Source organism: Podarcis tiliguerta, assembly GCF_965153285.1.
Source record: "Podarcis tiliguerta genome assembly, chromosome: 11".
In the NCBI taxonomy this organism is placed as follows: domain Eukaryota; kingdom Metazoa; phylum Chordata; class Lepidosauria; order Squamata; family Lacertidae; genus Podarcis; species Podarcis tiliguerta.
Window position 1 is genome coordinate 59847521 of NC_139544.1, and position 13337 is coordinate 59860857.

A 13337-nucleotide genomic window follows, 5' to 3' on the forward strand; every position below is an offset into this window, starting at 1 on the left:
TCAGGGGCACATTTATTTTCGTATGAAGGCAGATCTGAACATTTATATAGTTTTATTTAACAGCATTCATCTATTGCAGACCCTCCAAGCGTCCCTCTTTTCCAAGGACAGCCCTGATTTAGAGAAGCCGTCCCAATTTCTGATTTGATCGCAGAATGTCCCACTTTCCCTTAGGCTGCCCCTGTTTCCATTGGAGAAATGTTGGAGGGTATGGAGTTATCTGACCCCCGAGCCATCTGAAGGCAATCCTGTATAGGGAAGGGGTTTTTTTAATGTTTTTTAATGTTTTATTATGTTGGAAGCTGCCCACAGTGGCTGAGGCAACCCAGTAAGATGTGTGGGGTATAAATAGTAAAATTGTGATTATGGAATGGGGGGTGTCCCTATTTTTATTGGAGAAATGTTGGAGGGTATGGTACTGCCTAATCATCAATGCCTCTAAGCCAGCCTTTCTCAACCTGTGGGTCCCCAGATGTTGTTGAACTACAACTCCCATCACCCCTAGCTAGCAAGGCCAGAGCTCAGGGATGATGGGAGTTGTAGTCCAACAACATCTGGGGACCCACAGGTTGAGAACTGCTGCAGTGGTCTACAAAGAATATAAAACATACATTAGAACTACAAAAAAAACCCAACACCCAGCCATTAAAATAAAGTTAGGCTAAAAATAAAATCAGCTGTTTAGAAGAAAAAATCTGAAATCCCCTGTGAAATGTTACTTAAAGTTTTTAGCAGGGGCTGAAAACACGGCAGAGGTGTCTGCCTAATTCCAATGGGCAGGGAGTTCCAAAGACCAGAAACCAACACCTGGAAGGACTTATTCCTCGCAAGCACAGAACGAGAATTATGCGTCACTTGCAAATGTGTCGGTTCTGCAGAAGCACAGGCACCAGTCTCTAAACAGTTGTTCCCATGGCACAGCTTTGGGGCAGGAGGTGCCTGGTGAAGCTGGTCCTCCTGCAAAGGTGATGGAACGGACTTCTTGCTTCCTCTCTGCCCACAGGTAACAAACGGAAGAGATCTGATGGAGCTGGTTTGGGGCAGCAGAGACAATGGAGGGAGCTCAGGTTGCTTGGGAACGCAAGCAGCGGGGTCCGTTGATGCCCTGCTACTTGTAGACCACCCAGATGCACTGGCTTGGCCACTATGGGGAACAGGAATCCAGACTGAGTAGGGCTTTGGCTCCAAGTTAATTGCAGGGATTCAGATCCACTCCTACGCTGGGCTGCGATATGTGATGCGTCCGTCAAAAAGTGGTGTCCAAGCAAATGGCAGCCCAGATCTGTTGCCGTCTTGAGATCTTGCAAACAAACCAACCCTCAACAACTTTTGTGTCTGGATTTTCACTTTCTGAAATATGTCAACCCTACCCCTCCTTTTTCATGGACGCGCTCCAAAACCGGATCCTGTGAACTCCAGAATGGGAGCTCAAAACCTCCCCAGACGTCAGCCCAGCCCACCACCGACCGCAACCTTCACACCGCCCTGCAGATAAATATGTTCTGTTTAAGCATGAGGGGTTTATGACTTAAAGGTCAAGCAGGTGTTTCTGGCTGTCAGGTTTTCATCATGACAGCTTAGCGGATGGCGTGCGAAGTGAGGCCCTGAGACACAGAGGATCGCATTGTACCTGTCAAGGCCAAAACAAGAATAGTAATAAAATTTATTTGAGGTCCAGATCAAACGTGCGCGGCATTCTCCAAGCTACTGAACCCCAATTTCGGCTTCGTTTTCTCCATGCAATTTAGACGGTGTGGAGCTGTGCTCAATGGGACGCCATCAAGTTCCCCGATAGTCCTGTCCTCCACCCTATGCAATCCACATCTTAGGTGCTTGTCTGAAGAGGAGATGAGAACATGTAGGATTTCTCTGTGATTAGGGAAACCCAGAGGCATGAGGGGAAATGGATCAATGTGATCAAGCTGGGAGTTGCACGTGCTCAAGACTGTGCCGTGCTGGGGTTGTGCCAAAGCATTCACAGAAAGTTATGTTTTGTGCAAAGATCTGCACTCGATTGCGGACTGGGAACAGGGATCATGATCAGATCATGCTGGCGTTTTGCCAGATGCACTGATTTCCTGGCCCATTGCTGGATTCCAGGGTACTGCCTGTCTCCACCAGTGCCGTCCCATATGCAAAGACCTTGATAAGAACATAAGAGGATCCTGCTGGATCCCTGTGGCAAAACTGATTGCAGGATTTGAGCACCTGTGGTTTCCAGCAACTGGCATTCGGAAGCATTTCTGCCTCCGACTGTGGAAGCAGAGGGTCAGGGAACTGCCATCAGCTCAGAGGCGAGAGGTGGAAGGGCAGTTGTGTTAGAGGGAGCCCCCGAAGATCTTGCGAAGCAGTTCTTCCTCTGGCGAGGAGGGAAGCCCTGCCCCCAGTGGGGAAGGGGCGCAGAGATCAGAAGATGCTAGGGAGAGCGGAGGGGAAGCAAGTCCCCCTTTGCCAACGCCCACTCTGCGCAGTAGGTTTGCGCACAGAGAGGAGAAGAGAAGGATGGGGGTCACACAACTGTTAAGCTGGGGAAGCTATAAGGAACGCCCACTCCCAGATTCTGCCAGCGACTGAGCAGACATGGACTTGCGGCGCTCTGCACTGTAAATAGTTTTGTACAGTTAATAAAGCCTGGAAAAGACAGGTTGGAGTCTTGCCTCTTTGCTCTCGAGCAACCACATCAGCATATAACAGCGAGCGTAGCCATTCTGGCTAGAATCCACCAATTGCCCTCTCTTCCATGAATGTGTCTAATCCCTGATCTTGAAACACAGCAGGTCGCAACTGGGTGCCTTCTCAGTGGTGGCACCCCAGCTCTGAAATGCTGCATCCTGGGAGGCTCGTCTGGCATGTTGTCATTTCAGTTCCAGGAAAAAGCACCGGAAAACAACACAGGCCTTTAATGCAATGATCTACTGTATTTTGGGTGGAGTGCGTGGGTTTTGCATGACTTCGCCGCTTTTTGCATTTTTAAAGATTCATTCCCACCCCGTGTTTTTGTAAGCCACCCTGGGAACGACAAATGAAGAATAGAGGTATGCATCCCTGGAAGAAAGGAATAAAGATCAGATGTTTGAGAAGGGCTGTGTTGGAGTTCCAGGCAAAATGAGCGGCAAGGGAAAATCTTTTCGAGAGAGCTTCAGGCGGCTTAGAGTGCTGCGAACGGCAATGGAAAGGCAGGTGGGGAATATTTTTGGAATACCAACAGTGCAGCAGACATCCAGCCTCACCAAGTGGAGCCCCCCCCCCCCAGCATACTGCTCAAAGTTTAAGACTGCAGAGGGCATGTGGGAAGGAGCAGCTCCCCGTCTGGGGAGTTGGTTAACATGTCACAATCCCAGGCAAAGTTATCTTTAAGTACTGTAAATCTCCCGCTATTATTTCTCTGGCTTGATGTAGTGAGCCATGTCATTTTGAAAGGAAATACATAACAGTATATTAAAGAAATCATGGATCTTCTCATTCATGTTTAAAACAAATTTATTACAATGTAAGAAAGCCTGAATAGCGCAAATTTATTATGATGATTTAAGGCCCCGAGCACTCGAGCTAAGAAGGCCTCCCGATAAATAATTTTCCTTTGGAAAAACACAGCAAATTAATATAGTTTACCATTTTCCAAAGTTATATATACAAAAGTGAACAGTCTTAAATCAATATAGCTCCGGGTAAGTTTACTGCACCCTCAGCAGGCGGCTCAGACGTGCATCCCAGTGATCGGGGGGGAAGGAGGGAGGAGAGGATGTCCCTCCCTTTCTGGGCAAAACTAGCTGCCACGTTAAATGTGGCACAATCTCTCATGAGACACAGAATTGGAGAGTTAGAAGGGATTCCCAATGGTCACTGCACTGCAGATGACCATCCGACCTCTGCTTAAAAACCTCCAATTCTATTAACAGCTGAATGCTTCTTCCAAGTCAAATTTCAGCATCAGAAGACCATGTGGGCACCAAGAAGGACATCTGTCTCTGCATGTTTGATAGTGCAATGGTCGCCCTCGAGAGGCTGTGGACTCTCCTTCCTTGGAGGTTTTTAAGCAGAGGTTGGATGGCCATCTATCATGGGTGCTTTAGCTGAGATTCCTGCATTGCGGGGGTTTACTAGATGACTCTTGGCGTTCCTTCCAACTCTACAGTTCTATAATTCTATGTGTGCCCGCAGGAACCAGGATGATCCTTGATGATGGATCAAAGGAGACATGGCAGGTGCTGGAAGCATCAGGGTCACTATTATAAATACCAAGGCTAGTCCTATAAAAGACTGCGTAAACAGGACTGTCATCAGCAGCTGGAGAGGACCAAGGTAAAGGTAAAGGGACCCCTGACCGTTACGTGCAGTCATGGCCGACTCTGGGGTTGCGGCGCTCATCTCACTTTACTGGCCAAGGGAGCCGGCGTACAGCTTCTGGGTCCTGTGGCCAGCATGACTAAGCCGCTTCTGGCAAACCAGAGCAGCACACGGAAACGCTGTTTACCTTCCTGCCGGAGCCGTACCTATTTATCTACTTGTGCTTAATGTGCTTTTGAACTGCTAGGTTGGCAGGAGCAGGGACTGAGCAATGGGAGCTCACCCCGTCGCGGGGAGTTGAACCGCCGACCTTCTGATTGGCAAGCCCTAGGTTCTTTGGTTTAGACCACAGTGCCACCCGCGTCCCGGAGAGGACCAAACCACTTCCCCTCCCAAAGGAGAGGATCTCCCAAGGGTATCTCTGTCCCACAAGGGTCTCCTGATGGCTCAATCCTTGGAAGAATTCCTAGAATCGTAGCTATCGCCAAGTAATGATGAGGGTGCATTTGTGAACCAGCCCTGATTCACAACATTGCCTCTGGCGTTTTCTTGTCCTGTCACTCGGGAAAGCCAGCTGCTTTGCAATCCCATTTAGGCAGCTTCCCCCATCCGCTTACACCCTCCTGCTCTTTCGCTTTGAAGGACCCTTAACTTTATCAGGCTATCATCTGCTGCCTGGACAGATATAACACACAAAACGGAGATGGGCTTTGAATGCTTGCATCTCAAGAAAAGCAACTTTTGCCTCCGTCGTTTCCAACGTTGCTCGGCCCAGCGCGTTGTTTGGGGTGTTTGTCAGTTGGGGGCCCAACAAAGAGGATGAAACATTTTCTTTCTTTTTTAAAAAAACCAGTCCAGAGTCCCTGCCAACTTTCCTCTGCCTGGACGTGTGTGCTTCAACACAAAGCGAGGGGGAGAAACATCCACAAATTCCGCACGACATGCCAACTCACAAAACGAGGCGAGAAATAAAGAAACGAGACAGATAAGAAAGGGGGAAATCCACCTTGATAATTTATTAAATTAAAACATTGCATGTGTTTATTTTTAAAGATCCAATCAAGTTTCAGGTAGTACTTACCAAACATAACCCAAGAAGTATTTTGGAGGGTGGGTGGGGAGGGGTGATTGTTTTTACAGATCCATTTCTTACAAAGTGCACATGTGTGTTGGAGAGAGACAAAGACGACGACGGCAACAACAACAACAACAACAGGCCATTGTGGCAGAAGCAAGACTCAACGCATGAAGAGCCGGACAGCACAGGAACAGCTGCTCCAGGACCATTCTGATTCCACCCAGCAAGGTTTACGTGGAGTAAATCTTGGACAGAGTCCTCCCCCTTGCACTTTGCTGTTTCTGGTTCGTGCTTTCAGCTACAGGAAAAAAACTGCACATGGACAGCACATAGCTGTCAACGTTTCCCTTTTTTAAAGGGAAATTCCCTTATTCCGAATAGGATTATTCGCAAGAAAAGGGAAAAGTTGACAGCTATGGAGCACTTCCTGGGCTAGTTTAAGTTTTGATTCTCTTCTATTGCTTGAGCAGACAGAAAAAAACAATTTCTACCCGCAACCCCTGATTTTGGTCTTTGACAGCCACTGATTTTCCCCCACCCAGTTTTCCTCTGAAGCTGTAAATATTTTTTTAATAACTTCGGCTTTATAAAGCCTTGTGACAAAATGCCATTGGCTTCCAGAAAGGATTGCAAGTTGAGCGGAGGATGTACATATGAAGCAGTCGGCGTAGTGAACGTGAAGACACTACGGCGCCTGAATGGGGCATTTTCCATATTGTGCTGTCCATGTGCAGAGTCTCCAAATTATGCTGGGAAATGTGCAGACAAAGCATTTCACCTTGCCCAGCCTTCATGCATTGTCCCTTGCTTAGCCACATTCACCAACTGACGTCTTGGTGGGTATCCTCACTTATGCAGGTTATGCAGATTGATTGGACAATGTACAACGTTCCCGGTTGATGCTGCTCACATGTGCACAAAGGCAAGCATTGATGCAGTGTGTCCACTGAATCCCATGAGATGCCATCTGTACACTAAAATGGCAGCCACCCTAACTGACTGCAAGAACTTTTGAACAATTGAATTTGGAGCGCTTGGCCCAACTGTGCAACTAACCCTCTTGGACCCTCTTAGTCCTTTTATTTTAAATATTTTTTTATAAAGTGCCTCAGAGACAGGTTTTTTTCCTATGGTTGAATTTTAGCCATTATGGATAAGAGTTTGAAGTTGAACCCTTGACAATGGTCCTTTCAAAAGACATTGATGACCAAGGTACAATTTGACACAAAAATCAACAGCATTAATCCGACCTGTTTATCAAGAGCTTTATCGAAAATCCTAGATTCAATATTAAAAGAGGTTAAATATTGGCACTGGCTAAGAACTGGAGACAAAAAAAATCACTCTGACAGGGAGAGCTCTGGAATGTAAATCTGAAGGCACCGCTTAAGGTTGATAGTGGCATCTTAAAAAGGCAAGCAGAGGGGCAACCAGGCAAACAAGAGAAGGCTAGAAATTAAAAGGGTAAATTATTGAATTCATTCCTGAAGAGGGACTGTCTAAAAAGGAGAGGGGGAGAGAGAGAGAGCTTAGGAAGAAATCCTGTTATTTTATGTTGCATTGGTTCTCCTGTTTTTGGGTAGCTCCTATGTTAATATGAATCGCTGTGCTCAAATGACAGAAATATAATAAAGAGGTCATGATCTGAGCTGGAAGGCAGCGATATGCAGCCCTAAAGACCATCTTGCCTAGTGAAACTAGAGACAGTGATGATGCGGCAGAAACAGCAGCAAAAAGTCCGCAAGGTGCCCCGTTCCTGAATGCTAAAGGCCAGCATTCAAGGAATCAAACGATCCGCACATTACTGCGACACTGGAGGAAGCCCTAAATCTGCAGCATTTTTAAAGAGCTCAGTGTTTCCTACTTGGACCTGTTCATTTCTTCCTATAGTGCATACCTGATCCTTGGGTCGGTGGAAGAACTTCAGGCTCCCTTCAACTTTCCTAAAAGCAGCACACCAAAAAAGCTAGAACCTGTGCTAATCCCCATGGGGAACGTCACCTTGTGATCTGATACGGGGCGCTGAGACGTCCCTCCGCTTGCAGAAGTAAGGCAATGGATAAGGGACCCTCCTGCAAACTTGGGGGGAAAATAGCAGCTTCCCAGCCCACCTCAAGGACATAAGCAGAGAGGAAGGCAAAGGCCGGGGGAAGAAGGGAAAGAAGGAGCATGTCAGAACTGACGTCCGCCCTGCCTAAAGCTGTCCGTCTCCCTTTGCAGTACACGCAAGAAGAAGGTGCACAATTTCCTCTTGCACCACCTTTGAGCTGCAGAAAGGGGAGTTTCAGAGTCGGGCTCCCATAAATTCATGCCTGTGGCTTCTGTTCTGCTAAAATGCGAACACTGCATGTGATTGTTGATTCCTGCAATCCGCAGCCGTTTCAACTAATCCTGCACATTTCTTTAAATAACTGAACATGCAGCTTTTCCGGGGTGGGGGTGGAGGAGCATATTTTAAAAACAAAATAAGATATGGCACAAATGATTAAAGCCAGAAGGAGGAATGCACGTCACATGCGGCAAATGGGATGAATTACTGATTTGCCTTTATTTACAACACCCAGGAATGGGTAGGGGGTTAAAAATAGAAAAAAAAGGGGGGTGGGGTGACCTCAGAGATAACACTCCATGAGCTGGTCTCACCCTGTAGCACTTTTCAGCATGGAGGAGTGGGAAAAAACCAGCAGGTTGGGCTGTCAAAATGCCTGGTTTTGTTCACACAGCTTAGCTGTAAGGGGCATGCTCTCTCAGTAGATATTCTATGTCCAATACACCCTTAAAGAAAAACGGAGGGAGAGGCTTATTTCGTAAGAGATTCATTAACTGAGAAATGTCCATTAGTGTTAAGATAAGGCTGCCGGTTACCCATCTTCAACCCCCACCCCCGTTAAATGGCACAACACAGAATCCGACAGACGGTGCTGGAAATTCATTAGCTAAATATATAGGTAGCACCCTCGATTTTAACAGGCTACTTGGAAAAAATGATAAAAGTTGGAATGTGCTTTTGTGTATGAGCAAGCAATGAAGCTCTGGGAAACTGGTTTTCACAGCTAAAAAAATAAATCAATAATGAAATACTAATCCCTTCCACAATGGCATGAATTTCTTTTCCTTTAAAAATTATTACCTTGTAACCGTGCAGAGAAAGAGCCCAGAAATGTCCTGCTTACACTTCGGTCAGTCTGCTTGAAAGGATGCTTTTTAGACATGATTCAGGAATTGGGACAGGGGAACTATCGTGTTAAGTTTTTTCTAAGGTTTGGGGGGAGTTAAGGAGACAATCATTCGTCAATCAAATAATTTAAAAGCAATATCCCGATGTGTAAACATGCCCATGTTAGAAAGGGAAGACAGGTCCTTGGGTCCACCCGGAGGGAAAGGCTGCAACCGCTGGGCCCCTCAAATGAAAAAGATGTCCTCCAGAATGCGGCTCTCCTCTAGCTCAGCCATGGTCCCATTCATGGCACAAGTCGGGCTCTGGTTCCACCCAGGCTTCCTCCACCTCCTGCTCTGAGGCACAAGCACTTGGCTCTGGTTGCGGGTTTCGCTGTAGTGATGCTGAAGCCCTGGGCTCATTGCTTCCACCAGGTCAAAGAGAGAGGACTCGTACCTGGAAGGAGAGAGGACAGGAGAGACTCTATTAAACACACAATGTTCTAGAGGTCTTAGTAGACCAGAAGTTTAACGTGAGTCAAAAGTGTGATGCATCGGCAATTCCAGGCTGCATCAGCAGAAGTCTAGTGTCCAGATCAAGGGAATTAATAGTCCCACTCCATTTGGCCTTGGTCAGACCACACCTAGAATACAGTTCTGGATGCCACAATAAAGGAAGAACATTGACAAGCTGTAATGTGTGCGGGGGAGAGTGACCAAGAGGACCAAGGGTCTGGAAACCAAGGAATAGCTGAGGGAGCTGGGGATGCTTAGCATGGAGAACAGAAGACTGAGATGAGATGACATCTTAAAGGCTGTCAGGTAGAAGATGCAGCAAGCTTGTTTTCTCCTTCTCCAGAGACCAGGGCCTGAACCAATGGATTCAAGTCACAAGAAAGGAGATTCCAACTTAGCATTAGGAAAGACTTTCTGATGATAAAACATGTTTGACAGTGGATTGGACTCCCTTGGAAGGTGGTGGAATCTCCCTCCTTGGAGGTTTTTAAACAGAGCTTGGGTGGCCAGGGATTTTTTTGCTGCGATTCCTGCATTACAGGGAGTAGCAAGAGATGATCCTTGGGATCTCGTCCAACTCTACAATGATTCTATGATACTAGGAACAAGCACAGAGGTGGGTAGAAGTTTGTCAGTGGTCTCAGATATCACTGCCCAATGGAAAGTTGTTACCCTGATGCTTAACACTTTCAGGCTGCAGAGAAGTGCAAAGATCCACTGAAACTGGCAACAGAAATGGGCAGTAGAAGACCAGGGAGAGGCACAGCAATGGCTTTGAACACACTTGCATCTCTTAAGGATTCAGCTTTGCATGAGAAACCCCAGAAATGACTTCTCCTCCAGCCTCTGCCCACCTGCTGCAACTTCCACCAGTGGCAGTCACAGAATACGGCAAAGGCTGCATCATCTCCTCATGCAATTCTGTCAAGCACAAATAGTAGTCTGGATGTATCCTTTCAAACCGAGGATTAGTTTGCGGGGGAAGAGAGAAGAGAAAAAGTCACGCGCAGGCCAAGCTAGCACGCCATGCCTGTGTTTCAGCTGCAAGCCAACTTGGAGTTAATTTCTGCTGTAAGTTTATCTAAGTTTTACAGCATTTCAGCTATCGGGAAAATTAAATGATTTGGCAGATTACAAGAGCAGCAAATGCAGCAAAGATTATTTAAAAGACCAGGCATTGGAAATCAGTCTATTTGACATCAGGGCTCTATATGCAAGAAAGCAAACTCGCTCCGCTCAAACGACCTTATCTGATGGAGAGACCTCTCCTTTCGGCTATTTAGTGGTTAATCCCCCGATAATACAGTTTGTCCTGGCCTGTTGAGGTGCCATCAGACAGCATCTGGCTGCAGGCGACGGAGCTCACCGAGCCAATTTCCTCCATGCTTATTTCTAAGGAAATATTTTTAAAGGGAAACTGCCAAGATGCTCTGGCTCCAAAATGGATCTCCCTCAGAATGAAACTTGACCATATATTGAATACAGCAGCTGCTACTGCAGTTAGCACTGTGGTTTTGAAAGGGACCAAGTTGTGAATTTTCTAGCACAAGCCTCTGATTTAGAACAGGACACCTGCTCCTAAATGGGACGCAGGTGGCGCTGTGGGTTAAACCACAGAGCCTAGGACTTGCCGATCAGAAGGTTGGTGGTTCGAATCCCCGCGACGGGGTGAGCTCCCGTTGCTCGGTCCCTGCTCCTGCCAACCTAGCAGTTCGAAAGCACGTCAAAGTGCAAGTAGATAAATAGGTACTGCTCCGGCAGGGAAGTAAACAGCATTTCTGTGCGCTGCTCTGGTTCGCCAGAAGCGGCTTAGTCATGCTGGCCACATGACCCGGAAGCTGTACGTTGGCTCCCTCGGCCAATAAAGCAAGATGAGCGCCGCAACCCCACAGTTGGTCACCCGCGTCCCTCAACTTTGGGGTAAAATCATATAAAAGCTCAACTACTTGGTTGGCCCTTTGGTCGGCCCCCATGGCCCTTCACTTCATCAAATCTTGCCCTCTTTCAAAAAAAAGTTTGGACACTACTAGGGATTGAACCTGCAACCTTTGTGTTAACAGCACCACGCTCTAACCAACAGAGCTATATCTCCTCCCATGGAACTGTGGCTCCACTGGGAAGATGGTGTTGGTCCATGGAGCAAGTTCTACCCAGCTGGCCACGCACCCCATGTGTGTGAGCCAATTAGATCCTTCCCCCTGCCCTCTTTTGGAAACTGCATTGGCTGGGAGAAATTTTAAAGGACACCAGCCTCTCGTACTAAGTTCTGCTCCATGTGCAGCAGGCTGGCTGAGGAGATGATGGGAGAGGAAGAACAGAAGAGGTTTTTAAAAAGAAAGATTAAAAAGAAGATTCCACCTAAACATTAGGAAGAACTTCCTGACAGTAAGAGCCGTTCGACAGTGGAATTTGCTGCCAAGGAGTGTGGTGGAGTCTCCTTCTTTGGAGGTCTTTAAGCAGAGGCTTGACAACCATATATCAGGAGTGCTCTGATGGTGTTTCCTGCTTGGCAGGGGGTTGGACTCGATGGCCCTTGTGGTCTCTTCCAACTCTATGATTCTAAATACTGGTATGTGTGTAGGGGATGGGTGGGAATGAAGTCTGCACAGAAACGCTTCAAGCATTTTTCGACAGCTAACCAGTGGAAAACTGCACAAACTTACTATTATGAAAGTGCAGCCAGACACATCGTTTGTACATTTATCTGAAACAGCTTCAACTCACAATGAATATATTGATATTTGGGGAATATGACGCTGTATTTTGGATGCATTTCCGTCACTAAGTGTCAGCATAATGTGATGCTTCATGAACACAGTACAATAGTTTTTTATATTTAAAAAAAAAACACCCAACCCGTATATTTAGCTGCATTATATTTTCGTCTTGCACCACCTGGCTTAAATAATAAAATGATTTTGCTCCAGTATGCAGAAAACGGCACAATTTCAAGCCAATCTGATATTTGGTGGAGTCAGTAAGAATTCTATCACTAGGCAAAAGTAATGAGATTTATTGGCGTCATAAATGCTCCGGCAGTAAGATATATGTATATTTCCTTAAACAAGCAGTGTCAGATATTATTTGATCATCATGTTCAGCGATATCTTTTCATTTACAGTCTCTGAAAATTTATTCTTCAACCATAAATGTCTAGAAAACACACAGCTCTGGTTCTTTGAAAAGGTGATGGCATTTCAACAAAACGTTCGCGCAATATGGCATCGGAGATTAGTAACTGTAGAGGTTTGCTTTTATTTAAGCGCATGTTCCCAATGAAATAAAAAGGTTTATGTCAGAAATTTGAGTGGAAACATAAAAATAAACCTCCAAGTGATTTATTAGTGGTACACGAATTGCCTTTGGATTCAAGCAGGCTTTCCGACTGATATAATGCGGCTTTGTACTTCTAACACACCTTCAGCTCCCAAGTACTTTACAAACATTAATTACAGATAATAAAACGCTTATGATAGTGTGTGCCGGTTTTACAGAGCAGGAAGCCAAAGCTTTGGTTGCTTAAATCACATGTTTCAGTCAAGGGGGATGATTCAAAGCCACAGACGTCCCAGTGTGGAAAGTCTGGGAGAGGAAAGAACATGGCGTCCTCAAAATATGTTTTCTACCTCTTCCACCAAATGAAAATCAGGGCAGGGCTTTAAAAGACGGCACCTATCTTGCCACCATCCTCTTTCTGAGATATTTCATAACTGATGTCTTGCTTCAGGAGGAAGAGTACAAGTTTTCCCAACATCAAGACCCAATTGTGACTTTGGAAAGAGAGATAGAATGATTAAAGAAGTGAGTTTATAAATAAAATGACACATACGTGAGTCCAGTTTTCAGAGGCTGGTACACAGGCTATTTCATGGCCCATGAAGCCACCAGTATCTCAATTGCCACTATGATTGTGTTGGAATTCTGGAAGCCAAGATTCAAGGCTACTCTGTGGAATTAACCCCTTCATGCATGAATGAGGCTCAAGCATGCTGCTTATATGAGGCTGGTCATGCCTTCAGCATGTTTCAACCTGCCTTCTTCTTCTTCACACCAGTGGCTGTGATTCAACCCTTGAGAGCTCTTGTGCTGTGTGTCAAGAAGGGGGCATCAAGGTTTAGCTGGAAAGCAGCAAGTGGTGTCATCGATATTCAGAGGCAGCTCTTGCATTTAATAATAATAACAGGTAAAAAACCAAAAGCCAACTGCACTAGTCACTCATTACCTGCTAAATTCTAGTTCCTCACTAAGGTGCTGATTCTGCACCTGGGCTGTGCCAGAGGATCATGTGACTGAATGCTCT

General features: G+C 46.2%; 1 protein-coding gene across 8 annotated transcripts in view; it reads right to left on the reverse strand.

The window, feature by feature from the left end:
• Positions 1 to 5277: 5277 nt before the first annotated feature.
• The window catches only part of KIAA1328, a 228162-nt gene continuing 220102 nt past the window's right edge, over positions 5278 to 13337 (reverse strand). For all 8 annotated transcript variants that reach the window (XM_083402910.1, XM_083402907.1, XM_083402908.1 and 5 more), the window contains one exon: positions 5278 to 8978. In XM_083402910.1, the coding sequence (XP_083259036.1) occupies positions 8768 to 8978 (211 nt within the window). In that variant the 3' untranslated portion in view covers positions 5278 to 8767. The remainder of the gene's footprint in view (positions 8979 to 13337) is intronic.